We start from the raw sequence: 27,956 nt of genomic DNA, 5'->3' as shown, positions 1-27,956 counted from the left end.
AATGTATTTGTATCTTTTCAGTAAAGAGGAGCACAGCGATCAAGAGGAAGGAGGAGGGGGAGAGGACGGCGGCTACTCTACATCGACGGAGAAGTTACGGTACCCCGAGTCCCGTCCGTTCAAGAAGACGCCATCTTTTAACAGACAGACAATATCGAATGGTAAAAGAAAGGATGGGACAAAAAAATTAACAACTCCACCGGATAGAAGGTTTATGTGATAAGTGTGGGAGAGGGTGCAGAGGATACCAGCCATGTGACTCAGGAAGAAACAAACTCTGGAGATTGCGATAAGCCAGTTTAATGTGCCAATAGCATAGAGGACACGATCAAGAGTGTTGTATACCTAGTTTTATATATAATAAGAGATTATGTAAACATATCATTCATACCAGTGTTAGCTTTGTAAGGATATAGTGGAAATATTATAAACCCACAATTAATAAGGCGATAAGAAATCTGTCGTTTCTTGTACACTTAAGGGAAGTTCTGTACTCGGTGCTCTTTAACGTGAAGAGGTTGGTAACCAACTCAATGGAAATAGTGAGGTTGTGGGTTTCTCTTTAACCTTCTCATACTAGTCAGTAACTGTTTAAGGAGGAAACTGTTCGCCTAATAAGTGATTATTTTCTGAAGTTCATTTTAAAGAGATTATTAAAAGGACATATTTTTTACAAAGAATTCAATATTTTCCTCCTTTGAGTAATGCTATTGTGGAAAAAATTTCCTAGTAAATTTTTCTTGGGAATATTTCATGTGGTTCTCCTACATTACGAAATTAACAACTCTGCATGATGCATAAATTGATCTAACAACGATTTTATTGAAGATTAATTTCTTTATTTCTTTTTACTGAAGTATTATGGAAAAATATATTTTACAACATGGAGAAACATATTCACCTATTAAATATATTGCTACTAAGTTAATCTTTTCATTGTCCAATAGTATTGCAATAAAATATTATTTTCACTACAGAAATAATAAAATTATTAATAAGTTTGTTGATTCCATAACATCTTCGCTTTAACAAGCGCTACTTTGTATTTCGTAACAGTGTACCAGGGAAATCGTGTAACAGACACGTTACACGATGGTATCGTGTAGATAATATTTATCAAGTAAATAGCTTATGTAGGTAGTGTATAATTATTTAGTCTAGGTAGTTACAAAAACCTAAATCAAAAACAATACTAATGCCAAAATACTGTACATAATGTGAATAATATGTAATTATAGCTTTATTTTCTAGCCATATTTTGGAAATCCAAGTAGCGTACATTTCTAATGGGCATCGTGGACGTATTTATTGTTCTCTAATTTGTCTATACAGCCAAAATAATTTGCATAGTGATTTAATTTTCAGTTTATGTCAGAAATATAGTATTAGAACTGTTTTCCAGCTAATACTTTACATGCTATTTGTATTTTAACAGTTATAAATGTGAAAACAGTTAAATAATTAATTATATGTGAATTAAAAAAAAACATTGAGTCCTCAGAGAGATATTGTGGGTTTTACAAGCTTTTTTTGTAGTATTAAGCTTATAATGTACAGACAAAACTCGATTTTAGTAATTTATTTAGTGTCAATGCTTTATTTATTTTATGTTTTGTTATGTTGTTTATTATTAATGGACGTTTATTAAACTTTTACAATACTTAATGCATAGTTGTTTTATTTAAGAATGTATACAAGAATTTAGATGTAATAGAGAAGATTAAATATGGGCCTTAAAGATCATTTACCTAATAGCCCGGCCAGAGGGACCGATGCTATTTGAGCCTTACACTAATGATCGACTGAACTGCTGTATTTGCATGTAATAGTTTGTAATTTGCTGGCTCTGCACTTCAGGGCCAAACGAAGCCAACGATTTTAGACCACCTTAAACAAAAATCTTCTTAAACTAACAAGCAACATTATTAAAGTAACTAGACTTTAACAAGCAATCTTTAATGTATGGAAATCAATTTTAATTACCAGAATGATTTTAAATATTGTTACAGTCTTGTAAGACGATAATCCAAAAGTAACTCCACTCTATCACAAATCAGTGGTTCCAAAATATGAAGGAACTTGGTCAAAGTGCTAGCAAGACTCCAAGTAGACAATTGCAACTCTGCAGGACCTTTGTGCTTGCTTCTGGAGTATTCATGATGGGTAAGGTTGGGGTTAGGGATCATGTCGTCCTGTTGAGGTCCTCGAAGAAGGAATACCGGGCCTCAGTCATGCACCTCCTTCAGATATTTTTTTTTCTTTCACTAAACTTGAAATCAAGAAGGGAAGGTCAGCTCTGTTTCAGCCTCTCTAGTCAAATGGCAGAGTACAGCACTCCCTAAACGTCTAGGCTAGCACATCAAGGGGCTCCCCCCACCCCATTACAACAGTCATCCTTCACAGTAGACTAGACCTATCGATCCACACTTTTACCACAATATTTTGATATATTTTGCGGTTATTATTGTACTGCTCCTGGACATTCCAGATATAAGTGACATGTCAATTTTTGCTGTACTCAGTATAAATTCAACTGGAAGATGCAAACCATCCAGCAGTGAACCCCCCTATGAAAAAACAATATATGTATCGACATTATAATTTTAATTTATTGTTGGAAATAGAAATTTCCGATATAACCTTATACAACTCTATATGAAATTTTGGTTAAGAGCGTAGTTAGATCTTACAGTTTTTAATATGAACTAAATCCAGTTTTCTGGAGATTTCCCACTATTTAAGGTGTAATAGGTACTTATAAGCAAATATAAGCAATATTCGTACTAAGTTCAAATCTTGCGAACGCCTCTAAATCAAGTAGATCTGATGGAGAATCCTCTGTAGACTTACCATAATGTTATGTATACTGTACTCTCTTCCTTGATTAGGTGGCACACTCTTAAGCTTTGTAAACAGTTCGGAAGTTAATGGGGAATCGCCATGGGGAACTGAGATATTTCGTAGCAACATATTTCAGCCCGTGTATGTGAACTAATCCTAGTCTTTTAATAGCCTTTTGAGTGTATTTAACACATAACACATACGCTCAATATTATACAAATTGTTTTAACTTTGTTCTACATTTTCTGATTCCCCTAAATGATAAAAATAACTTTAAATCTTGTTAATGTCTTTCTAGCTTTAGAGAAAATTCTATTGAAATTCTATAGCTTACAGGAGCACAACATTATTTACAAAATACAGAAAAGGAATTATGTGTTTTTGAATTATTTGATCGAATACAAATATATATATATATATATATATATAAATATATATATTTATATATTATATATATATATATATATATATATTTATAATTAAATTTATAAATATATATATATATTCTTTCGTAACTATTACACCTTAAATAGTGGGAAATCTCCAGAAAACTGGATTTAGTTCATATTTAGAATTTCAATATACATGAATATATATATATTGAAACTGTTAAGTGCCACCCTAACTGTTAAGTGCCACCCTAACTGTTAAGTGCCATGTTCAATGAACAGATATTTAGAAACTGGCAGTATCAGCGATGCACTTTCTTGGTGAGTGATATCGCAAACTATTTGTGTTCTTATGGTTTTAATGAATAAAAATATAACTTTTTAAAAGTTATAAGTGTTTTCCTAACTTATTAGAAATAGATGTAGTAGAAGTACAAGTAGGAGAAATCTAAACAACTTAAGCACAAGCAAATGTAGTTTGAACAATTGAATTTCTTTGTCCTATCATTTGTCTTCTTCTCTTGCAAAATTAAAGTAAAATTTTAAAGTTTGTCAGTATTTTTTATAGTTTCAAAAAGTAATTCTAGAGAAATTTTAATGAAAATACTAATTTAGCAACTGGACCAGTTTACTGCTTTTGACAGTTTTATTGGATAATACTCTCAAATCAAAAAATTAGGAAGTTCAGTACCACATCCCTAAACATCTATAGGTTTTGAAGCAATGACACTTTGTTTTCTACAAATTTAGTAATTATTGCAGAATGTACTACAGACTCAACAAAACTCAATTGGAGGCTTCAATTCAAACATTACTTTTAATTTTAATACGAGAAAATATAATACTTTATACTGATAAGCTGTACACTGAATATTGTTATTATAAAATTGTTACTTATTATCATCAAGTTTTGCGTGATTGACGGATTAAACACTTTTTCTACTTACTGTAAGTTGGAATGTTAACGTTTCACTCGCCGACTGCGGGTCAATATATATATATATATATATATATATATATATATATATATATATATATATATATATATATTACTGAAGTCTCCAAAACAGCATAACTGAATACCATAAACTTCTGCAACCAATCAAACTCAAACATTTCTAGTAAGAAACGGTTGTAGGGTTAGACATGAAGGGTCAGTCATACTGGTCGTAAATGAGACAATAGCAACTACTGGAATATTATTTACTACGAGTGTACAGAAATTCAAGCTACCTTATAGAAACCACGAAGAAACTGTTGGAATATCTGATATCAGGATTCCCAGGGTCAATGACTCCGAATATATCCAGAAAACTCAGTGTCGAAAAATTGCTTACACCAGTGAAATGTTGACATATTTTGGACTCACTGTGGAGAAAACTTTAGTTCACAAACGTTACACCGAAACTGGTAGGGGCGTGGTGCATATCTGCAAGTGAGTGAAGAGGAGAGAGGCTGCATCTTGTCTGGTCATCGATAAATATAAATAATCGCCGATCATTATGACTTCTTTATAACAGGTTCATATATTCTCTATGTCGAGGTACTGTCTATTTTGATGAAGGTATTTTTTTATTATTTTTTTGTTTTCTTTTCCTTGATAATAGTATGTGACATTGGTATAGTGAGAAGGTTTGAATCAATCTGAATGTTGAATTTAGCTTCAATTCGCCTTCCTCTTAGTGCAGTGTTTGAAATCTGTCGCTGTCAAAGATTTGACTTCTGGAATCTGTAGTCCTGTTCGTCTGAAGAGATCCAAAAAAGGCGGCGATGAAGAAGATCAAAATAAAAATTTACATCTTTTCGACATCATAGACACCAGGATTACAAGTATATTGTAATTAAGGTGAAGAGGTGTTCTCATTGTCTCATCAGATTCACAACTGAGTGCACTACGATGGAGCAATGACATGATGGAGCAATCGAGTATTCTACACACAACGTAGCTATCGTCTGAAATCTGACGCTGTTACAGCAATGTTTATTGCAGAAATCTGTGACAGCCAAATATTTTTGTTCAAGTCCTAATTTCTACTTATATAATTCATTCTTTCTTTCCTTTATTGCGGTAATTTCCAAATAACTGAACGCTACGGTAAAACTTACCTTATATCATGACTACCATCAAAGTTAGCCAAGAAATCAAAGTGAAAAGTCAAAACAGTGTAATTGTTATATTTAAAGCAGGATATTAGCCTCAGAATACACACAATTTCTGAGGTCCGACAATTACCATCTATTCTGCCAGCAAAAATGTCCAATCGATTTGTGTTTGTTGTTATACGATATGTTAAACGTCAAAATACATTTCTGGCATTACATTTCTTTGTTCTTTACATCTATAACACACTACGGAACATACAAGATTTCGCTGCACTCTATTGGTCTGTAGAAACATGGATGAAGTGTATACTCTATATGCACTAAAACTCTATGGACACCACAACACATGGACATGCACATGATTCTCGTAACTTACGAATAAGTATCTCCTCTATCTATGGTTAGTTCATTGTCTCTAATGGCTGGATGCGATGACCAACACTATTGCAAATTCATATGTTTATTATAATTTTATTGTCCTGAACTATTAAAAATAATTACTATTGATCTCTGCTTTATGAGTACGGATTTTAGTTCGGTAAGAATGTACACTAGTTAGCTGCCAACCGCGCATGTTAGACATAGAGATGAAGTCTAAAACTGCGTTATAAATAGGAACTAGTGTCAAGTCAATGAATGTTTCACTTTAGAAACTTATATTTTAGTACCTTAATGAACTTTTAAAATATGATAATTAGATAATACTTGCTTATAATTTTTAATACTATATTAAAATGTATAATTTAAGTTCGATGTTGAGTTTTTTGTAGGAGACTGTAATAGAGCTGAAATATTCACAGAAAATATTCAGATTGAATTCACAAAGATATGCGAAATTATATAATATTTATATGATTGCAAGCAGCGATCATGACACCCCCAGTGTTTCCCGCCGCTGCCGTGGGGTGGCGACGTGGGGGAGGTGCGCCGGAGCGCGAGCGGACGCCAGCTGCTGAGAGGTCTGTCAGTCAGTCCGCGCGCGTCATGCCCTCGCTCCTGACACCACTGCTGCTGCTGCTGAGTCTGGCACGGCACGCTGTTCTACTCAGCAGCGACATGAGGTACTACAACGTGGGCGTGCTGATGGCCTCCAGGCTGGACTCGCCCTTTGACCTGGAGCGATGCGGACCCGCCATCGACCTCGCGCTGGAGGAGATCAATGACAAGTTCCTCAGCGAGCACAGAGTACGGCTCCAGAAGGTGCAGGAAAGGTAGGAGAAGGAAGGATTTCAACCCTCTATCGTTAATGCTAGTCGGATTATAAATGTAACGTATATGGGAGTAAAACCTCTTATCCAATACTATGATGTAGTATGACTACTTGTAATACGAAAGGGTATACATTTATTTCAAAACGTTGAAACATTTACGTTGGCCGAAATAAATAATACCCAAGACACAATTTCCTTTAATAGGGTTTCGAAGAGAATTAAAAATCATTGTAGTGTCTATCGACAGTGTTTAACTTGATCTAATATTTTTAATACTGTAAATGTATCTCCGAATTCAGAGAAATTATTTTCCTTAAAATACAAGAGTGAAGAGGTTTTAAAATCAATTACAGTAGCTGTTATCTTGTAATAATAACAAATTAGACAACTTAAAAATTCGACATTGGGATTTTTGTGGGCTACTTATACAGACAACAAGAAAAATACGTTTAAGCAGATTACAGATAGATAATCACATGCATTTACATTTTTAATGAGTTTCCGACACGTATAGTAAGTTTGTAAGTTACAATTAATTAAATTGGTTTAGATGAAAATTTGAATATTTTAGTTTACTATTAAATGTCGACTCTCTAGTAAAGCAAATTCATTGACAGTAGTTTAGCCACAGAGTATTACATACCTTAATTTTAAGGATAAGGATAACTTGATATTAAAGGTCGTAATTATTTTTTCTCTTAAATTTAATTGCGGAATTAATAAATAAATGTAAGGAAAACTCTGTTCTGAAAATAATTTCAAAAATAAACACAAACAACCAGATTGTTTGAATATAGATTCGGCCAATCTGTATTCTCCCCTCTGATACAAGATAAGACTGGAAAACTATCTCTACATTCAACCAATGTTGCCTACACTTATAGACTAAAGCCGCGTTTACACCGAAGTTGGCAACCAATTATTGCAGAGTTTTATCGGCAATTTTTAGTCGAACGCCTAAGGAAGTGTATGAGCTTAGATGGGCTGACTTAAAATGTTCGTAATGTAGAAAATTTATTATTGTAAACATTATCAGTGTAAAAGATAAATTTTAACACTAGATACTTTCATGGACTTCATATTTAAAAATATATAAAAGAAAAGGTAATGATAATATCTACAGTAAATAAATAACTTGTAACTGATTTTAGTACATATTTTGTACTGTTGCATAATTTATTGGCGAGAACACGGTAGCTTTCATCAAACCACTCATTACTTTTTAAATTGAATAACATTTTTTAAACGTATACTACATTTTTTAACTGCTATTTAAATTAAACGGAATTAACTCACTTGATGATACTTTCATTGCACCCTTAACAACACTTAAATATTTTCATTGAAAGTATTTTTAAAACTTCATCCATAAAAGTATACAGAACTTTACTCTGTGAGTAGAGCCATGGTCCTGATCCTTGTCGAAGTGCTCTCGCATGAACACCCACAACTGTAGTTGCCGGTGTTTCAACAACCAACTATTCCCGATTTACAATAGCCTAGTTTCTTCATACTTATTTATCTCAGATAATTTTACTATCTATTTAATTTTACACAAAAATATTGAAATAAGTCCAAATACTATGTACTTGTGAAATAGCACAGCTAATATCGAAATTGGTACAGTTATAGTAAACCCATAATTCCATTTCTTTCATCAATCTCATTTTCGCCATGATTCGACTTATTATCTAATAAAAATTTCATGGAGATAACGTTTTATAACATTATTTCAAATTAGTTCCAATTGAAAACAAAAAATATGTATGTACACTATTAGTACCTGTAGATTAAAACACACAACGGACAATTAAAAACGTTCAGATATGAGAGTAGGAAATATGTTTAGGAGCCAAGACTTTCTAGACAGATATAACAGTTTTTAATGTATTAATCAACGAAAAAAGGAAGCTACAGGAATCTATATAGTATTATAATGTTTGATTGTGATTAGTGTAGATGCCTGTATGTATTAAAGCTTTCTTCTTGTCGGACTTCTCACTAAAAATAAAATATATTTTTACATATATGCGATTGATATAATAACTAGTTTAAACAACTGATATATCAGCTAGTTTAACTCGTACAAGCCCAGACAATAAAGTGAGAAATGGACACTCCGTGTGAGGACTCAATCCCATATCCCTGATTCCATACGGGTAAACTGGGGTGTTACGGGAAAAGCCGGTCTGAATCTTCTCCTTATTAACTTAAGGTAAACTGTATGAGTTTAAGTTTTTTGTGGATTCTACTTTTTTGTATTGTAATTGCCTGAATATCAACTATTGAATTATCAGAATGGGTTCTTTATCTCAGGATGCCAGTATTTGGATAATCTGATGCTATCATCCTTGTTGAAGTTAGTATTTTCCATGATTATTTCGAAGGTTTATCTAATTTCTCTTCAACAAATATAGATTAACAAGTTATTTATTTTGTTTAATTTTACTTTATCTTTTGTGTTGTGGCTGTGATTTGCTACAGTTGGTTTTTCCATATCCCCATGTTCTGTATTCCCAATGGCCCATACCTACAAGGAATTTCTTTGACTCAGGCTTTCACAGCGGAATATTATTTTTAATAATCTCAAACCGTTTACAATTTGATTCTTCATATTTCAATTGGCTTGAATTTAGTTTTAATATTAAGTCTGTTAATGCCATATCTATTTTACCTGTAGTTCCTTGAATGTAGAAAATATAGGCTAGTTTCTTGTAATAATTTAAGGAATTCCATTACCCGATTGGATATCGAGGACATGATATATATAGATATTAATTTTTTAACTAACGAGTTTTCCAGTTAACACCGCGTCGGAACATTGCTTAGTCAATTAACTTTGCAGTCAATATATGTTACACCGAAACTCTATTAAGCCGATGTTTCGGTTAATATCTGTTAACTGAACTCTTCACAGCGAGGACGAGATATTTCAACGAGTAATTGTGTAAGCATGTTTCGATGCGGTGTCAACTCGAAAGCTTGCGTGACAGTGATTATACCGGCCACGTATAAAACAAAACTAAGATTACATCAAAGCTAGGCTATTGATCATTACATCATTGATATAGACCAGGAATAATAGTGACCCAAATACCGACACCTAAGGGAACTCTAACTGTATCGAAGCTGGAAGATAGACACTTTGCAACCCATAAATCAGATACGGTTACAACCCTTTATAAGCGAGACCCCTGACATCATTATAAACAAACGTTACATAATAATAGGTGCTTCATAGTGCTTCAAATGCTGCGTTGATGTTTAAGATAAGATTTGTAACATTACGATATTATCCATGAAAGAAGCTATTCTATGTATGTGTATTCTATGCTTATTCTATTTTGTTTTATTGTTTAAGAATCAAAACTAAAAACGCGATAATAATCAAATTGCATTGCACAAATTTAAGTAACTTATTTAGATGAAACCTCCGTAGGTCTTAGTGAGGACAGACCAATAAATTGATAATATGAATGGACCAATAATGTTTAATGTCAGATTTTTCTCCTTTTTTCTCTTTCTAAATAAATTTATATGTTACAAAGAACAGGGAAACCCGTTTTGTGACATTGAGTTGCTTAACATTTCAGATAATTGTTGTGCAACGCTCTCATCAAGATGCTACACTAGATATAGTGAGCCTCCACAGAGATTTGCTGAGCTCGACTTCAATGTTTTTCTGGCACTAAACACTTGCTAGATAAAATGGCAGAGTTTTGAGTTCTTAAACACTCTCGACAACATGTGTTAATAATATCATCTCACACACATTTTCTTCAGTTAAACGTAATGTCTATATCTATGTATATTATTATACTTGTTTTCAGCGCCTTTAAATACTGGTTTATGTAAATAACGTCTCACCACACAGAACTTGGAACAAACAGGTTAGAGAAAATGTCATATACAAATAATCAACGATATTTAACTGACTGTAGTGTCTGTTGTAATTAGAGGCTGAATTGGAAGCATGTTAAATGTTGTGACTTATACAGTACTAGCTGTTTCCCCGCGGCTTCGCACGCGTCTCTTAAGCTTTGCCCGTATATTTCTTTGCCTTCAAATAGTGTTTGGATATTTTAATATACGTAACTACTGTGTTGTAATTGCAGTTTATAATGTGCAGGCGCTTTGATAACTTTTATATCTTGCAAGTACAGCCTGGTGGTTAGTTACATCAATGGGCATTGCGTATAAACCTTCTACATAGAAAAATACAAATTTTCATAGTGATCGGTCCAATAGTTTCTGAGTCTATAAAGGACAAACACACAAACATTCATTTTTATATATTATGATTGCAGAAACAGTTTAAACAAAATTTGTCGTTTCTCTTAAGCTTACTCTATGCTTTAAAACTATAAGTGTAAAGAAATTTATATATAAATATATTTTTTGTCGCATTATATATGTTTACAAAGAACAGCTGATTAAAAATTTGAAAAGACTCTTTCACTTAATAACATATGTTTGCTGCAATGCATTTCTTACGGGTATTTCTGTAACCAGTGGGGCGGAATCCTGAATCGGGAAAGGGATAAAAAGTATCCTATAACCTTCTACAGATCAAGACGAACAAATTAAAAAAAAAATTAGGCGAATCCGTCCAGCCGTTTGTGAGTGATGCTGTTACACACGAACAGTTTCATTTTTATATATATAGATTTCATTTTTATTAGTTTTTGTGGATATCTAAAATGAATTCTTTAAAACGTATAAAAGAGCGGAATTTTAATCATTCAAATATTTTATAGGATTAGACATAAAATGCACATAAAACAATATAGAATAATGTTAAAACAAAAGTACGGTATTAATCAAAATAAATATTTTAAAATTAAATTTAAGTAAGTAAACCAATGTTACTTACGAATTCATAATACAGTGACATAGTATAATAGATTTAGATAGAACAGTAGTATTAATGTAATTGTGAGATATAACAGAAAGTTTCGTGCCACAATCCCCTCACATCCATTTACACTCGGTCGTCTCTCTTTGAACTATAATACATCAAATATTTTCCTGGTTTGTGACAGTTTTTTGGTAAATTTCATTGCGGTCAAACTGTCCGGCTGCCCATCCATTAAAAAGTTTGTCTGCTAGATGAGAGACGGGTACAGACGATAACAGAGTATACACTTCGTTATCAGATTATAAATCTCCTAAGTGCAAAGTTAACGTTGACTGGAAGTAAAGTAAACCTGGTTAGTCAGACATGTGCGGAGTAATTACGAATTATGTACACATGAGTACAAGAAACTGCGTAAAGAAACTATATGCACATTCATAATAAATTCGTTCAATATAACTGAACTTTAACATTTGTTACATTTCATAATTTTAAATAACATGAAATGTGACAAAATTTTTTTGTCAAAAGATTCATAAGAATTTATTGGAGTTTTTAAAGAACGCTCGCAAGGGTTTGGTTATTGTCTTAGTTATATATTATCTACGCTCTTTTTAGAGACGCAATGCAGTTTAAAACACCTTTTTTTCAATTACCAATGTTTCGCTGTAAAACTGTTTCATTCTTCATTTAAAACGAAAGTGACATTTTGTCACTATTCCCAAACAGTATTATGATTCAAAATATATGTTTCCAGGAGTATTTTAGGTTTTCTAATCATTATGTACCTTCTCCCATACCTTTTAGGTCCTATAATGTGTAGGACCTTCACAAATTTTATTCAGTCCCCGTATTAAGTTATCACTCCTTCTTCAATGTGCTCATTTGTTTGTACAGGATTTTTAACCGATAAAGGGTTTTTAGTATGAACCACTTCGTTTAGACAGATATCAATTGCATAAGTGTTTTTTGATTTGTCAGATGAAGCCTTATCAAGAACATTTTTCTATAGAAACCCACAAATCAAATTTAAAAATACAGCCAACCTGTTAGGTATTTATGTAAATAAAAGTCACCTTTAAGGTACATTTAAATATGTTCTATTTCAGACTTTCTTCTGTCGAACAAGCTTTGATCTTCTTGGACGTTATAATTCATATATTAAAAGAAGATTATTTTTCACGTATCCTTATTTATAATTGTTATGTGGTTTTTTTTTTTATTTCAATGAATGTTTATCTTACAAAATATCATTAAGAGTTTTGAATAAACTACTTTTAAGGGAATAACTATATTTCCAAAGTGTAGTTCGTTCCTTACAGGTAGTTTTTTTTAATAATTATTAAGGACTTTTTGTCAAAGTGCTCTCCTAAGTTAGTGCTTCTAGCTTCTCAATTTTTATAATATATTTTATACATAATTCTACGTTCTATTGCCAAATGTAAACAATTAAAGAGAATGGATCATCATGAGTACAATACGCAATATAATTAAATTTCCAGACCTCAACAACGCGGACTGTATTGATTTAAAAACCTTCCGCCACAAGCAGAGGTTATCAGATTATTGAATAACACTCTGATTGTATAATACTATAGAAGAATAAAGTTTTCCCTTAAAAAGAACGGCTGTAAATTCTTTGCTGCCTATACTTTTTTACATTTTGGATTAAGTTATAAATATAACACACATAATTAATATATTTATAATTAATTAAAAAAACGTTATAATTTAATTTTTATAATTATTAAACATTGTGTATTAGGTCAAAATTGTGTATTTTGATTATTAATAACAGAAATTATTATTTTATTTACTAATTACAAGGTTGGCATTACTGTTATGTAATTTAAGAAATAAATCTGTTTTGTAAAATATCTATTATAGCCAAAGTTGCCTTAAAATTTAACATGAATTTTGTGCCTCAACATCAAATACACGAATGTTTCGACATATGTAATTCAAGATTAAATTAAGATGTAAATAACAGTGTGTTAGTTGTTACAATACTCGTTCACTATCAATAAAGCGACTCGACCGATGCGACGGTCGTCATCAATTGATTCTAGGACAGAGTTCAGAGTGGCTATTGTTCCTCTTGGTGCCAAAATTGAGTGCTTTTAGCTTGGCAACCTTTGTGCGATCAGCTGACAACTTGAGAGAGGCATGTCTCGCGATTATTGTCTCTCTGTGTATGCTTATACATAGAAAACTTCATTAAAAGAAATACATAGAAGTAAAACTACAACATGTTGCATTTTAAAATTGTGTATTTTTGTAAAAAAATTAAAAACTTGTACAAAGGAAGTTAGGATATCTTAACAAACCATGGTGTGCAGATTTGACACGGGAAATAGAGACCAAGTCACTTTCACTCTTAGATGGATAACCCACGTCATACTTGTGGATGTCTGGCTGTACTAATAAAACTGTAAATAACTAAACTATTAAAAATGTATAATATAATATATAATAATAGTTGTAGTTATAATAATAAATACACTACAATAGAAAAAACATATTTACACATATAAAATATATTTTTGCTATTTATTTGACCTTTTTTACTTGATAATGGAATGCTGATAACTATTATATATATATATATATATATATATATATATATATATATATATATATATATATATAATCTAATTGAATCTGTCTCGAACTATTGTTTAGTAATTTCATATAAGCATCAAAAGGATCAAAGGGTCATTCTAAGATCATGTAATTGTTTCGTTTCGTTTCGTTTGCGTTGATATTTGGTTCAGGAAATGTGTGATAGATAATTTATTATAAATCTAGAAAATACGAGTATTTGTATTATACATGTTTAATTAAATGTGAAGAATTATATAACATTTGTAAAACTCCGCAGAAGTAGGAAGTGTATGACAATAAATTATTTCATTTTCATAACATAAATGTTTTTTATTATTGGAAGAACACAACTTCTGTAAACCTTGATAGCGAGAATGTATTAATTGTAGAATCACAAACAATGTAAATCAGCACATTCCTTACAATAACACTGTGACTTATTATTTTCCGTTATAATTTACATAAAATAATAATTAAATTTACTTACATTTATGCGGTATTTAATTTAACCCCTTATTTCCATTTCCAACCCCTAACATTAACTTCTCGTCTGTAGTTTTTGACCACTATGGAATGAGATTGTTTTAATAAGCTCAAATATTAATCAAGAACATAATTAGTACATTGGATTCATATTATTCAGATTATTTTACACATAACGAATACACCGTATCCTACAGCAACTGGAATTTCGGAACAGTTAATGCAATAATGCTTAATCACGAACATTACATATGCATTACAATACTTAACTGAATAAGCTAAGCTGGGCCATGGACGAGCAGACTGATTGTAAATATTGATAATCTGACTGACTACAATATCAAATACTTAGCAGATTAACATTGTATTTATCGTTCTTGTTTGGTCAGTTTTGTTACTGTAAAACAATACGGTGAATAGGACTTTACTTGCTATAATTTACTATATTGTAGACATATTAGTTAAACGTTTCCTTGAAATCAGTTCATAAAGTAATAGATTGTTTAATACTTAAGATTTGAAAAAATCTAGTATTAACTTACTGACGTGCAGATAATATGTGCACGATCGATTGATTGTGCAATCTGAATATATATATATATATATATGTTCTCTTTAGTTTTTCATCTGTCTCCTACTCCAAAATATATATGAAGGGTATTACTGATGTATTTTGTAAGACAGACAATAAGATAATATCGGTCGTCTAGGATTAGTAATAATAACACATTCGGAGGTATACGCTGGTATGTTGGTGCCTCATGCCTAATTAATACATTCCAATAATACTGCCAATGCCTGTTGCCAATGACGGACCAATGCCAATTAATTCATCTTAAGTAGTTAATACAACTTTAAATCATACTCGACTGAACCGGATATATGCAGATGGATCTCGATTTGACGATCTTAAATTTCATAATTGGCTTACGTAATTTGTAGTGATATATTAAATATGTTTGGTTTGTTCGTTGTATACACTTAATACAAAAGAGAAAATCTATAAATGTGCTTTAGCAGGTTAAATAAATTTCTTGTATTACTTTCAATTTTTAAAACATATTTTATTATATTCCAGAGCCAGACCATATACCTAACGACAATTCGGTGTAAAGTGGTGAATTTGTCTAGTTATACCATGCTTATTTAACTTTTAATTACATGTCTCATGTGTGTTTTAAAGTGTATCAAGCTTAAAACGTATGATCTGAGAAGAAATTTTGTTTTAATATTCGAAACTCTCATTTCCATTTCCGCCAAAAAAAGTGTGGCTGATGATCGAATTCTTTCTTAGAAGATATTCCTCTATAAAACATCGATCTAAAACACCACGTAGAATGTGTATATGAAATGCAAATTTGCTCTCGACTTCGAGACAATTCACAAAAGTAAGCAATATTTATGAATTTGAGGTTTGTCTTGTGTTTGGTGAATAATGTGGTTTGTTACAGACTTCAGGTTGATTTCGTATACAAAATGAGCCTACTGCAATCACCCCCTTGGTAGCACTCACTCAAAAGTTCTGCATAACTTCACCAAACGTGACCTCCGTTCAAATTCTATATTTATAATAAATGTGGCAAACTTTTATGCTATATAACGAGGCTTGTGAAGCGATAACTGTCCAAAAAAAGCAGAAACAATTTGAAACTTCGTACAAAACCTTTATCTTATAAAAGTCTCAGTTAAGTTCGGTGCCAGCTTGGTAAGCCATTTCGTTTAAGTATGGCGGCCATTAAAGCTTTAAAAATTCGTAACTTCACTGTTTATGAAACTAGAGGGAAAGAAAATGTCTTGGTATAGTTCAAAGATTTACTTAACTTTTATAAATAAGTATTATTACCTTACTCCATTAAAAGTCTAGTGAAATGAATTTTAAGTAGAAAATCCGTTATATTCTTCATATAAATAAACTTACTTGTAGCCTACTATTATTTCTGCATGCAATACAATACCTTCGACTAGCTTCTTCTTATTAGAATATAATACTTCATTTATAAACAAATAATTATTGAATTTAATTTTTGTGAGTCTTTTCGTGTTCAAGGAATACATCATCAGACCCACACAACTGAAGTAAACGTTTGTGAATCTGATTGTGTGTTCATTGAACACGAAAGGCCTCACAGAAATTCATTTCAATAATTATTGTAATGTTTGTTTACACGTGTAATACAATATTAAACAAGCATTTCATGACTTATTATATTGTTCTTAATTAATTATGAAGATCTAATATCCTTATTTTTTAATTTATTCCAATTTACTACTCTCTAAATGCTTGAAATGTGGTTTTCAATTCGGTTTACGTTTTATACATTTAATTATAGTCATTTAAGAATTATAGTCATCTACTGTACTTTTGCATAAGTTTCAAATAAGTTCAAGATTTCTGATTATCGTGAGTAAAATGCGCTACAGTATAATGGGAATAGTAATCAAACAGTAAAGTGCGGGATTAGAAGAGGTCAAATGAGTACAGAAGCCACGAGGCGACACGTCGCGGCGCACACTTTGTAGTTGCTGTCCGCGGTGCTTTATAGCTCGGAGCATTACGTTTCTCATTAAATCTCTTTTGCGAGAGGCTCTAGTACCAAGTCATTACATTGCAAGATAAGATTTCATTTTTCTCTCACCCGTTAAATGAAATATTAATCTCACTTCTGGAACATGTTCAAATCTACTTAACTAAGGCCTATAATAGTTCTCTACGTGAAATTTAGAGAGCATTTCAAATTTGATATGGCACATGATGAATATACCATTCAATTCCCAAAACCCCTCCTTTGAAAAGTGGTTATAAACCTTTTGTGTAAATCTTTTTTATGCTCTTTAAAATTTTCTTCTTTTTAACTTCTTTTAAAACCACCTCCGATAGGTCGACCAGACTATGCATTTGTTATAGAAAATATAATTGCAGTTTTTTTTATCTATAAACTATTTTTAATCTAAGAGATTTTTTGTAAATACTGTAGGTTTAAAAGCTTAGTGCTTTTGAATAGTTTTTGATTTCTTCATTACATATATTCTCAGAATATTTTTTGATTTATATCATTAATTTAACCACATCAAAACAAACAACACACACACACACTTATACAGGGTGTTTGAAAAGTATGGGTACGGCTTAATATTTTAAAACCCATAGGAGATAACATATATAAACTTTGCACAGTGTCGTATGGCTATGTAAACTATTTTCCCTTGCTATTACCATGACATGCCAACCATGGGGGGACGGCCCATACAGGAAAACATGAAAATCTTAAATTGAAGCATGGGTCGAGTGATACCTCATTTGAAAGAACTCACTTATTAGAGTTGAATTCCGCAAACCGCATCTCAAAAGGTTTATCCAATCAGAAATGGCGGGTTGTTTTAGGTACACATTGTGAAGTACATTATGCGCTGCCATTTCTGACTGGATCGTCGTATTCTGATGCGGTAGGCGGCGTTTCACTCTACTAACCAATGTGTTTTCACTGACTTTTTTAAATTAGCAAATTATGTCATAAATTTATAACACAATAAATAAAACTAAAAAACATCGGTATTTATTGTGTTTTATTAATATATATAATATATATATATATATATATACACAGTTTACTCTTAGAGTAAAAATAGTTTATAGATTTAAAAAATGGAATTACATTTCTATAACAAATGCAATTTTAGCAAACCCATGTTACTAATAACAGATTTTTTAATTATGATCAGCCGTTCGGTGCAATATTTAATACGAGTACATGAATTCTCGATACATTGCGGTAACGAAATATCGAATATTTTTTATACCATCGCTCATTTCACAGGATTCAAATACCTGTATTTTTTAAATATTTTGTTTCTAAACAATGAATAAATACTTCAAATATGTTTTGAAAGCGACGATATTTTATTCATATACTTTCATTACGCTCATGAGAAAAGTTATATTCATTTGAAGATATTCCCACTCAAATTTCCGTGCAACATTCCAGAAGGTTTTGTAGAACATCTAAAAATAGTACTTTAATTGTCTGGGAGGATCCTCAGTTTATCAGTTCATAAACATTAAATAAATAGTATTGTCTTTCATATTTGCAGTACACTGCTACACTCGAGATGCTATAAATTGGTCATTTCAGTGAGATATGTATATACCGGGTGAGTCTAAAAGGACTTTACAACTTTGAAATTATATAGATATTTATTGACTTTACTTACACACTTGATATATGTGTCATTTTGTAGCAAATTACTTCAAGTTTGACTCCCGTAGTGTTGTAGTACCAAGTTCCGCCACTGCGAGCGCCAGCTTAGTCTGTATTAAAATGGCTACTTTCACTGGTGCGGAGCGTGTTCACTGTGTGTTGTTATTGTTTCATGAAACAAACTCTGCTACAGCGTTCAGCGTAGATTTCACACCGAATACGGAAGAGACCCTCCAAGCAGGCCTGCTATTTACAGTTGGCACAAGAATTTTGTCGAAACAGGTTGTTGTGTTCGTCATGAGAAATCGCCAGGTCGCCCACAGGTTAGTGATGCTACTGTCGAACAGGTCAGGCAAACCTTTGCCCGTAGTCTTAAAAAATCAACGCGGCGTGCTGACTGTAATGTTGGATCGAATGGGGGAAGATGAGACATTCCTGAACTCAATAATCTTCAGTGATGAGAGTACCTTTCATATCAGTGGTAAAGTGAACACCCATAACTGCAGAATCTGGGGGAACGAAAACCCAAGAGAATCCCTTGAACGAGTTCGGGACACTCCAAAAGTGAATGTGTTTTGTGAGATGAGTAAATTTAAAGTGTACGGGCCATTTTTCTTCATAGAGAGAACTGTCACTGGTATCATTTACCTTGATATGTTGCAGAATTTATTGATTCCTCAAATTGATGAAAATGAACAACAGGATGCTCCTTTCTACTACCAGCAAGACGGAGCACCACCTCACTACCTTGTACCGTTATTATAGTACATATATTAAATTTATATGGAGCTAATACTTCGTAAATCAAAACAACTTTTCGGAAATACTTGATTTATTCCGAGATTAAAGTTCACTCAAAATTTGACAAAGTTTACAAACTTTAGATTCGATTTTCTTCAAAACTTCACACAATCTACACATCTAATTAAGAGTCTGATCAAAAATGAATTAAAATTAAATTAAAATGAAACTAAAAATGTATACTTCTCCAAAAATGGTTTAAATTAACAAAATAAAATAAAAAGTTCTCTTCTCAAAATATTCAAAAAATCAATATAACACAAAACCTGACATTAACTTTACGACCAAAATTTAATTCACAATACTTCCAGAAATTGAATTAAATTCTCAGACTCTGTAAGATGGGAAACTTTAGAAATTTAATTACAACAGTATAAAAATAAAAGATATTAACTAACGCTGGTACGGGACTTACTACTTTGAAGATTACGGAGACTGATAGGGATTTAATACGCACTGAAGAAAAATTAAATTTACACGCGATAAACAATTACTCTAGATCCCAAAACTATAGGATTAGAGGAAGAACACTGCTTCTCTACTCGACGTCTGCACCTTCTCGTTCTGGCTTCAAGACTCAACTGATCCCCCTCTCTCTCCAGCGAGCCGGGTCGGAACGTATCACCGTAGATGACACGATCAGCTGATTGACCGGTCTCGAACCAACAAACAATGTCCACGCACCGCGTCTAGTTAACAAGAGCCTACTTCCTACCGCGATTCAGCATAAATAATTACAACTACGGTACAACCTAACAGATGTTAAAGATTTCCTAAACGGTCGTTTTCCAGGTCGCTGGATTGGGCGCTCAGGACCAATTGCATGGCCACCTCGTTCCCCCGATTTGACTCCTATGGATTTTTTTCTATGGGGTTTCATTAAAGATAAAGTGTATGTTCCAACCTCTACCAGCCAGTCTTGCAGATCTAAGAAGAAGAATCACAGCTGCGGTTGCTGAAGTTACGCCAGATTTGCTAGAACGGGTGTGGCGAGAAATTGATTACTAGTGGGATGTTTGCCGTATCACTAATGGAAGTCACATCGAACCGAAACAAGAATATGACAATAAACTTGAAGTAATTTGCTAAAAAATGACACATATATCAAGTCTGTAAGTAAAGTCAATAAATATCTATATAATTTCAAAGTTGTAAAGTCCTTTTAGACTCACCCTGTATATATATCCAAGTTTTTATGATTTTTTGCTCAAACAAGTTTGGATTATTACGAACATATTAAAGAAAAAAACATCAAATCGGTTGAGCCGTTCAGTGCGATTTAGTAAAGTCAATCGCACTTTGGAGTATATATATATATATATATATATATATATATATATATATATATATATATATATATATATATATATATTTAATGTTTATGAACTGATGAACTGAGGATTCCTCCCCCTGTCCTATTACAATTGAAGTACTATTTTTAAATGTTCCACAAAAAAGTTCTGAAATTTTGCACGGAAAATTGAATGGGTATATCTTCAAATGAATATCACTTATCTCATGAGCGTAATGCCATTTACAAAATATACTCCTAAAACGTTCCCGTTATCAAGCAAGAATTTGCTTGCGAAGCCCCGCGTGACAGCTAGAACTGTATCAATATCAATATCTGTACGCAGTATAGTGTTTTTCTCTGATTTACATACGAACCGGTTTAGAGTTTCAGAATTCTGACTTGATTATCGATTATTAGGTCTTCGAAACATATAATGCAACTCAACGTACAATGATACGGATATTTATTCCGTTTTAAAATTATACAAACAAAATATTATAGTTGCACCAAGTTCATGAAAGTGAAAAATATACTTTAATAACAATGATGACGCAAATTTTAAATTTAATTCAAATGTTTAACATTGAACTTAAATTTATACTATTTAACATAAAACTTGTTTTAACATGCTAAAATTCATTAATAAAGATATTAATATACTGTCGGACAAGTCTAGAGGCTTGATATAGTTTGCAAATGATACGATAAACAATCAATTAGTTGCTTAATTATAGTAATATTAACATTACTGGCTATGTTCCCCTAAAACAGTAGAAGTTTATTAGTATTAACATGGTACGTGTTGTGGAATCTAGTATAGAATTATTTATCTTATTCCTAATAAATATTAGGTCACAGTATGAGGTAGCATGTGCTTGTGTGGTCTACATTTAATTCTCAGAATATTCTGTGGGCTAACGTTTAAAATAGCACAGACTGTTATGGTCACCTTGGCCAGACTCAGCTGGAGGCAGCAAGTTTAGTTAAAGCGAGTGAGATACAAGGTTGGCAGTTCAACATATTTGTTTTTGGAGTTGTGCCACACTCGTGTGAGATTTGTGATGTCAGCAGTGGTATGGAGCACGACAATCTCATGGAACTGTTTATCAAGGGTTTATTTTAAATTACCCACCCATAGCCTTATCCACACATTTCTCCATATACGGCGGTTTTTGAAATTAACTAACCCCCAGTAGATCATAATTTTGTAAATCCTTTATTTTGACATTTTCAGCCGTCCGCCTCTTTGGAACCAACTTATGTGTTCAAATGTTATATTATATCGTGATACATTGTTTTTTGGCTTTTAGTGCTAATTACCAAATATGAATGGAATAAGCTGTCCACAACGCAATGTGTGGGCTTGATCTAGTACTACCTAGGTACAAACTTAAACGAGACTAAGAAGTTATGATTTTCTTTGTTAATTAAGTTGTCAAAACAGGTTTTATTTTTCATTTTCATTCTCAGGAGATGATTTGAAAAGAAATCTAATATTGCCTTATACTTATTAAAGTCTGGCGACATATCTAATTTGTTTGGATTATCCACCATCATAAGTCAGAACAACTTAATACAAATTCTTTAATAACAACAAAAAATAGAAAAACATGTATTGGTTAGGTAACTCCTATTTATAAGCATTATAAGTTATTTGCCGATCAATTACAAGAATTTTAAGTACGAAAATTAGGCAATTCGGTAACCTGGTCTGAATAATAAGGTTAAAGATAAAAATGTAAATGTCTTACAGCATTTACAGGAGTTATAGCTTTAGGGAGTGGTATGATTTTAATTTTTTAATTTTATCTTCAATAATTTTTCTTTAGCCCTAATTATAAGAGCCTCCTAAATTATATTTCAAATAAATGCCTACAACTCCTCATGGAAAGATTTAAAAAAACTGGTTTATTATTTTTCTGTCTCCGTATAGGTATTTTAAGAGCTGTGGCCAAAATATTTTTGTATAAACATATTCCAACTAGGATTGCACCACCTCTTAACCAAGATTAGCCCGTACCTGAACATCAAGAGCACAAGTTTTGTTTAATTTATCTGAAACTTGGATGTAGTATTTGTACTCTTTCTGATTTAAAGTCAGCAACAGAAAGCTTATTAACACCACATCGCGTATTTGATTTACTTTAGACTTGTCAATAGCGTGGAATAAAACCGTGTAACTAACGGTGTGATGTAATAAATTCCATCGAATTTTCATGTTTTTAGAAATAAATTATTTTAAATCTGTTTGTAATGACGTATATCTAAGAGTGAAATCCCATAAAACGTTTCACTGATATTAGTTTTCTATCTTTCCTGAACAAAAAGTTACATTAGTTATAATAATGTAAATCGCATTGTTTGGATAGAATGTTTAAATCAAGTGGTTGGCACAAAGGGAAATCACTTTTTATTTAAAAAGAAGTTTTACTCTTTTGTTGGAAAATATTAGTTTAGTGAGAGTTTTCTGACTCATTGCTTCTTCCACTTCCACACGGTCCGCTGCAAGCAAATTAAATGTAGAGTTTACAAACCATGAAAACCAATATTAACACTAATGTTTTGCATTGCTCTTAAGTGCCAGAGAAATTATTAATGCTTCATTTAAAATTCTGTTTGTTAAACAAACATATACGGGAGAAGAGAGTTTTTAATTAAAATGTATATAACTAATACGTAACAAATTAAAACCTATTTAACGCTATTATTATTTTTAATGGATAACATAATATATTACTGATTCGCTGATTAGCAATGTAGATAGAATATATTTCAAACAACAAAAGTGAGATGATTTATTATTGTTAAATTTATAAAACCCTTTTATAAGTTACACCATCAATAACTAATACTGTACTTCCTTTAAAATGTATTCAAAAGCATTTCAATGGCTAGACAGCAGATTGTTGGGTAGTTATTATAATTTGAATTATGCAAAAGCGCATGAGGAAAAAGCTATACGTACTTTAGTTGAAGACTCCATATTAATATAACTATATAAGTATTTATTGACTGTATATAGTGATTAAAATACCACTGTAAATATTGTACCGTTGTTGAAAATACCAGATGCCGATGTCTGGTTGAAAAACAATCGTTCAAAACTACATCACGAGTCTCACTCATTTAATTTGTCTTGTTACAAATTAACAGTTAATGGTAAGACTTTCAAAAAAATTAATTACTATCTTAAAGAGTTTATAATTGCCCGAGAAGATTTTTTAAGATTACTAATAATGGAACGTGCATCTTTTGTAATTTAAAAGAGGTATTGTAATTTAGATTTTACAGAAACCTGTGAAATACTCAAAATCATTCCAAAGGTTAATATCAGTCCATATTTATCCCTCAGGCTTGAGTGTTAAAGCTAGGAACAGATAGTCAGCTTTTCTAATGATAATGCGGTATGAACTACATAAATAAATTAGATTTAATCTGTATTAGCTCTCAAGGAATGAAACTAACTATGGCAACATCCACCAACACGTTTTGAGTGTTTCATTATATAATATGTTCCGATTCTTTGTTCAAACCTTAAGTAAACTGGGCTATGAAGTAATGAATAAGGAGTTTTTTGTTCATAATTTTATGAATGTCATCTCATCCTCCTTCGACACTTATAACTATGTAAGGTAAAGCAGGGGCGGGGTTGGTATTAAAGACATATAAATATACCACAGTTGAGCGAGAAACATTCGTGTATTCCTTGTATTTAATTTTGTTTGCTACACTAGCTGTGTTAAATTCATAATGTTGTACTTCAACAGTCCAGTCTGATAAAACCTACAAATATTGTATTTCCTTACCACTTAATGATTGATATCACTTCTAGTTTGAAATATATAAACAATTTGATTTTTTGAAATCACATTTATGTTGTAATTAAACTTGGGTTTTGATATATTTTTTATTTTCAATATTTAGTTAAAAATACCAGTGAAATGCTCAGAGTTAAATTTAAAATATTAGACAATTGTTTGATGAACTTGGGTTTTATGAAACACTGTTTAATGGACTGACCTTGTTTGGAATATATTACTAGACTACGCACTCATGCCAAACTTGAGCAAACTGAATCATAAGTTGTCTCTATACTCTGTCCGGTGAGACGTGGCCTCGATAGTTGTAATGTACCCGCTTAGACTGGAGAGGCTGGAACCGAGCTAACTGAGGTGTAGATCCCCTTATTCCTTTCCATGGCGTATCGGCAGGGGGCGATCTCTTCTATCATCTCAACTCCAGGAGTAAGCCCAAAGATCCTTGCAAAGTTAGGTTTCTCCTTTGCATCTTGTCCTAATTAAATAAAGAGCTACAAATGTACTATAAAAAAAATTAATGCAAATGTTAAACTTATAAAATGTGTTGTAGTGTAACAATATTAGGTGGTTTTTACATCTATTACATTTTTTTATTTCTTCTTTTAAAAAATATTGGTAACAAAATTACAAGCATTCCATGCAGATTTCGAATCATTTAGATTCATACTAAAATATACTTCTATTGCCAATAACGTAATTAATAATTATAAATTATATAATAAACATTTAGGATCAATATTTTTTGTACCGCAGTTTCTGTAAAACTTGTATTCAGCCAAATATTAATTTTAGAATAATAATATTGATTTTTCACTGATTTTTGCCTGTTCTTTATATTTAAAAAAAAAAAATGTTTAACCCGATCATTAATGTGATTAAATGATAAATGTGATTAAACATAAAATATAATAGTGCATTTTAACTAAGACGTAATTAATAGCTATTTTATTAATATAATCAATATACGCAAGATATAAAGGAGAAATGGAAAAATTGTACTTGGAAACATACGTTATTAAAATCATATAATCAAATTAATTATTGAGGGATAAGGAAATATTAATGATTTGCCGGTTGTGTATAAAACGAACCGTTGGAATGTGCGAGGAAAGAAGTGATATGGCCCATTGTAGTTTACGCGGGCAGAGTTATGACTTTCTGGTTCATACAGCTTTGAAGCGCGGTTTATATATTTACCGTTTATACACCACTTAAACGTCATCTATTCAGTTCTCGCCATGGAGATCCATCTTCAGTCGACAATAGTTAGGACAAAAGATAGGATTTTAATTCTACAAAATTTTAAGTAAAATGTTTCTCTACCAACTATATCTCGAACACTTGTGATTAGATACCATTTTAAAATGTAAATTTTTCGTAAAATATGTACATTATAACTATTAGAGAAATTGAAGACCAAAAATAAATATCATATAATGCTTACTTCAGTAACAAAGTTTATATTCGTAGTACTTAATTATTACACAATTCCTATGCATATAAAATTTGTAATTCTTAAAATAAACTAAAAATCACCTAAACTCGATGAAAACACCTTCTACATTATTTAAGTCTGAATGAGATAACCGTAAAACTCAATGATCTATCCCAATTATTTTCCCAGCTTTGTTGCAACTGAGTTCCAGAACAAAGTTAGCAGTTTTAAACATCTCCTTGACAGTCAATTTGAAATTCCGTCAATGAAACAGTAATGAGGTACTCAGTTAAGTAGCTGCTGTAAAGGATAAAAAATAATGATCAACCTAGGGGACGTCTCGGCACACCTTTCTATATTAAATTACCTTTTAATCTCCGCCATAACAAAGGCCATAAAATATTCTCGGTGTGTCGTTTTTACGGCTAAGTACACGTTTATATGAAAAGTTTATAATTAGGTTGCTATTGAGGATAACAATCTCCTATTTTCCAAAGTAAGCGAGCTTTATTTCTATAAAATAAAAAAATAAACTTTATTACACATTGAAAATTTATTATAAATCTTATAGCATTAACGTAATGGTTTATATATTATTGAGATATACGAATTTTGAAGTAATAAGATCAGTAAATAGTATTTTCTACCCTATTAAATTATACAAAAAACTTTTCATTTACGTAAAATAACGTTTGCTACATACTGATAGTCTATTGTAACTAGGGTTAAGGTATTAGCATTTCAACTCGGAAACCCGAAAGTTTTGTTATCCACGAAATATGTAAACCACATTATAATATATTTAGACCATTGTACTACGGTTATAAAACTTATTGATTGTATTAATCTTTCACATGCATTTCTATTTAAACATTCGAAATCAATATATTACGCGTTTCAAAATAATATTGGAAAGTTGTAAATTATTTTTGGTTGGAAAATTTTCAACGTCTGTCATTTTAAAATAGTAAAAATATTAGGCATGTATTATTCTCAAAACTTGTTAAAACTTTGTTAAAAAAGGTAACTTTTTATTGGAAGACCAAATATCTGTTAAAATCAGTCACCCTCGGTTTTGCACGCAATTTCTTATTTAATAATAGGGAAGCTATAGGCATATAATTTATAATGACATTTCAATAAATTCTAACCTCCTGATGTATTCCATGATAAGAATCATTTTTGGGGTCCTTAATTCGGTGAGTAATATATTTTTATAAGTAGGCTAACAATGAAACACTTCGAATTTCTATGCAATCTTCCATGATACATTATTTTGTATTGAGTAGTTCCAACTATATCAGTAACACTTACACTATTCTAGGTAAATGTGGAGGAATCTTAAAGTCGAAGTTCATAATTTTTTAATACTTCCGGTTTAATGTATTTCAAGTACCGTAGTATCTTTTGCACCGTTGCTTCGATCAATAATTCATGCGTAAGTTTATTGAATTTACTTCCTGTCTATGATATTTTTGGTGCCGTAGTTTATATGATAGTTATATGATGCCGATGACAAAAGTACGCACGTATGTATGAACAATGTCAACATAGGTCAAACGTATCCTTCCTGGCATGTTATTAACTTCCAGTTTAAAGTATTCCTGGTATCGTAGTAGTGTTTTCATTGTTGTTTTGATCAATAAAAATAAATATAGACTATATATAAGTCAGAGTAACTACTTGAGTTAAAAAGAGTCCGACACGTGTAAATATATTTTCGGTCTAGAAAATGTCCAGGTTTGAAAGCTTACTGCGGTTAAAAAGTGTTTTATTCGTATAATTCGTTATAGTGTTGTGTTTAAAACAACACAACACTGAGAAATAACAAAATTGAGATATTGATGGATGTACGTGATTGTTCTCTATGAAAATTTAATTTTTTATGTAGTCATAAGGTATACGTTTGCCAATTGTCAACTTTCT

The 27,956-nt window shown here is 31.6% G+C and overlaps 2 protein-coding genes across 3 annotated transcripts in view; both read left to right on the top strand.

Moving 5' to 3' along the window:
* Positions 1-430, top strand: part of LOC124356322 — a 69,362-nt gene extending 68,932 nt beyond the window's left edge. Inside the window, exon 6 of the mRNA XM_046807507.1 lies at positions 22-430. Within this exon, the coding sequence (XP_046663463.1) occupies positions 22-220 (199 nt within the window). The 3' untranslated portion in view covers positions 221-430. The remainder of the gene's footprint in view (positions 1-21) is intronic.
* Positions 431-6,303: 5,873 nt separating this feature from the next.
* Positions 6,304-27,956, top strand: part of LOC124354615 (atrial natriuretic peptide receptor 1) — a 174,108-nt gene continuing 152,455 nt past the window's right edge. For both annotated transcript variants that reach the window (XM_046805216.1, XM_046805215.1), the window contains exon 1: positions 6,304-6,544. In XM_046805216.1, coding sequence (XP_046661172.1) covers positions 6,318-6,544 — 227 coding nt within the window. In that variant the 5' untranslated portion in view covers positions 6,304-6,317. The remainder of the gene's footprint in view (positions 6,545-27,956) is intronic.

This window comes from Homalodisca vitripennis, chromosome 2 (genome assembly GCF_021130785.1).
Source record: "Homalodisca vitripennis isolate AUS2020 chromosome 2, UT_GWSS_2.1, whole genome shotgun sequence".
Taxonomy (NCBI): domain Eukaryota; kingdom Metazoa; phylum Arthropoda; class Insecta; order Hemiptera; family Cicadellidae; genus Homalodisca; species Homalodisca vitripennis.
This window is presented reverse-complemented; position numbering and strand designations above follow the sequence as displayed.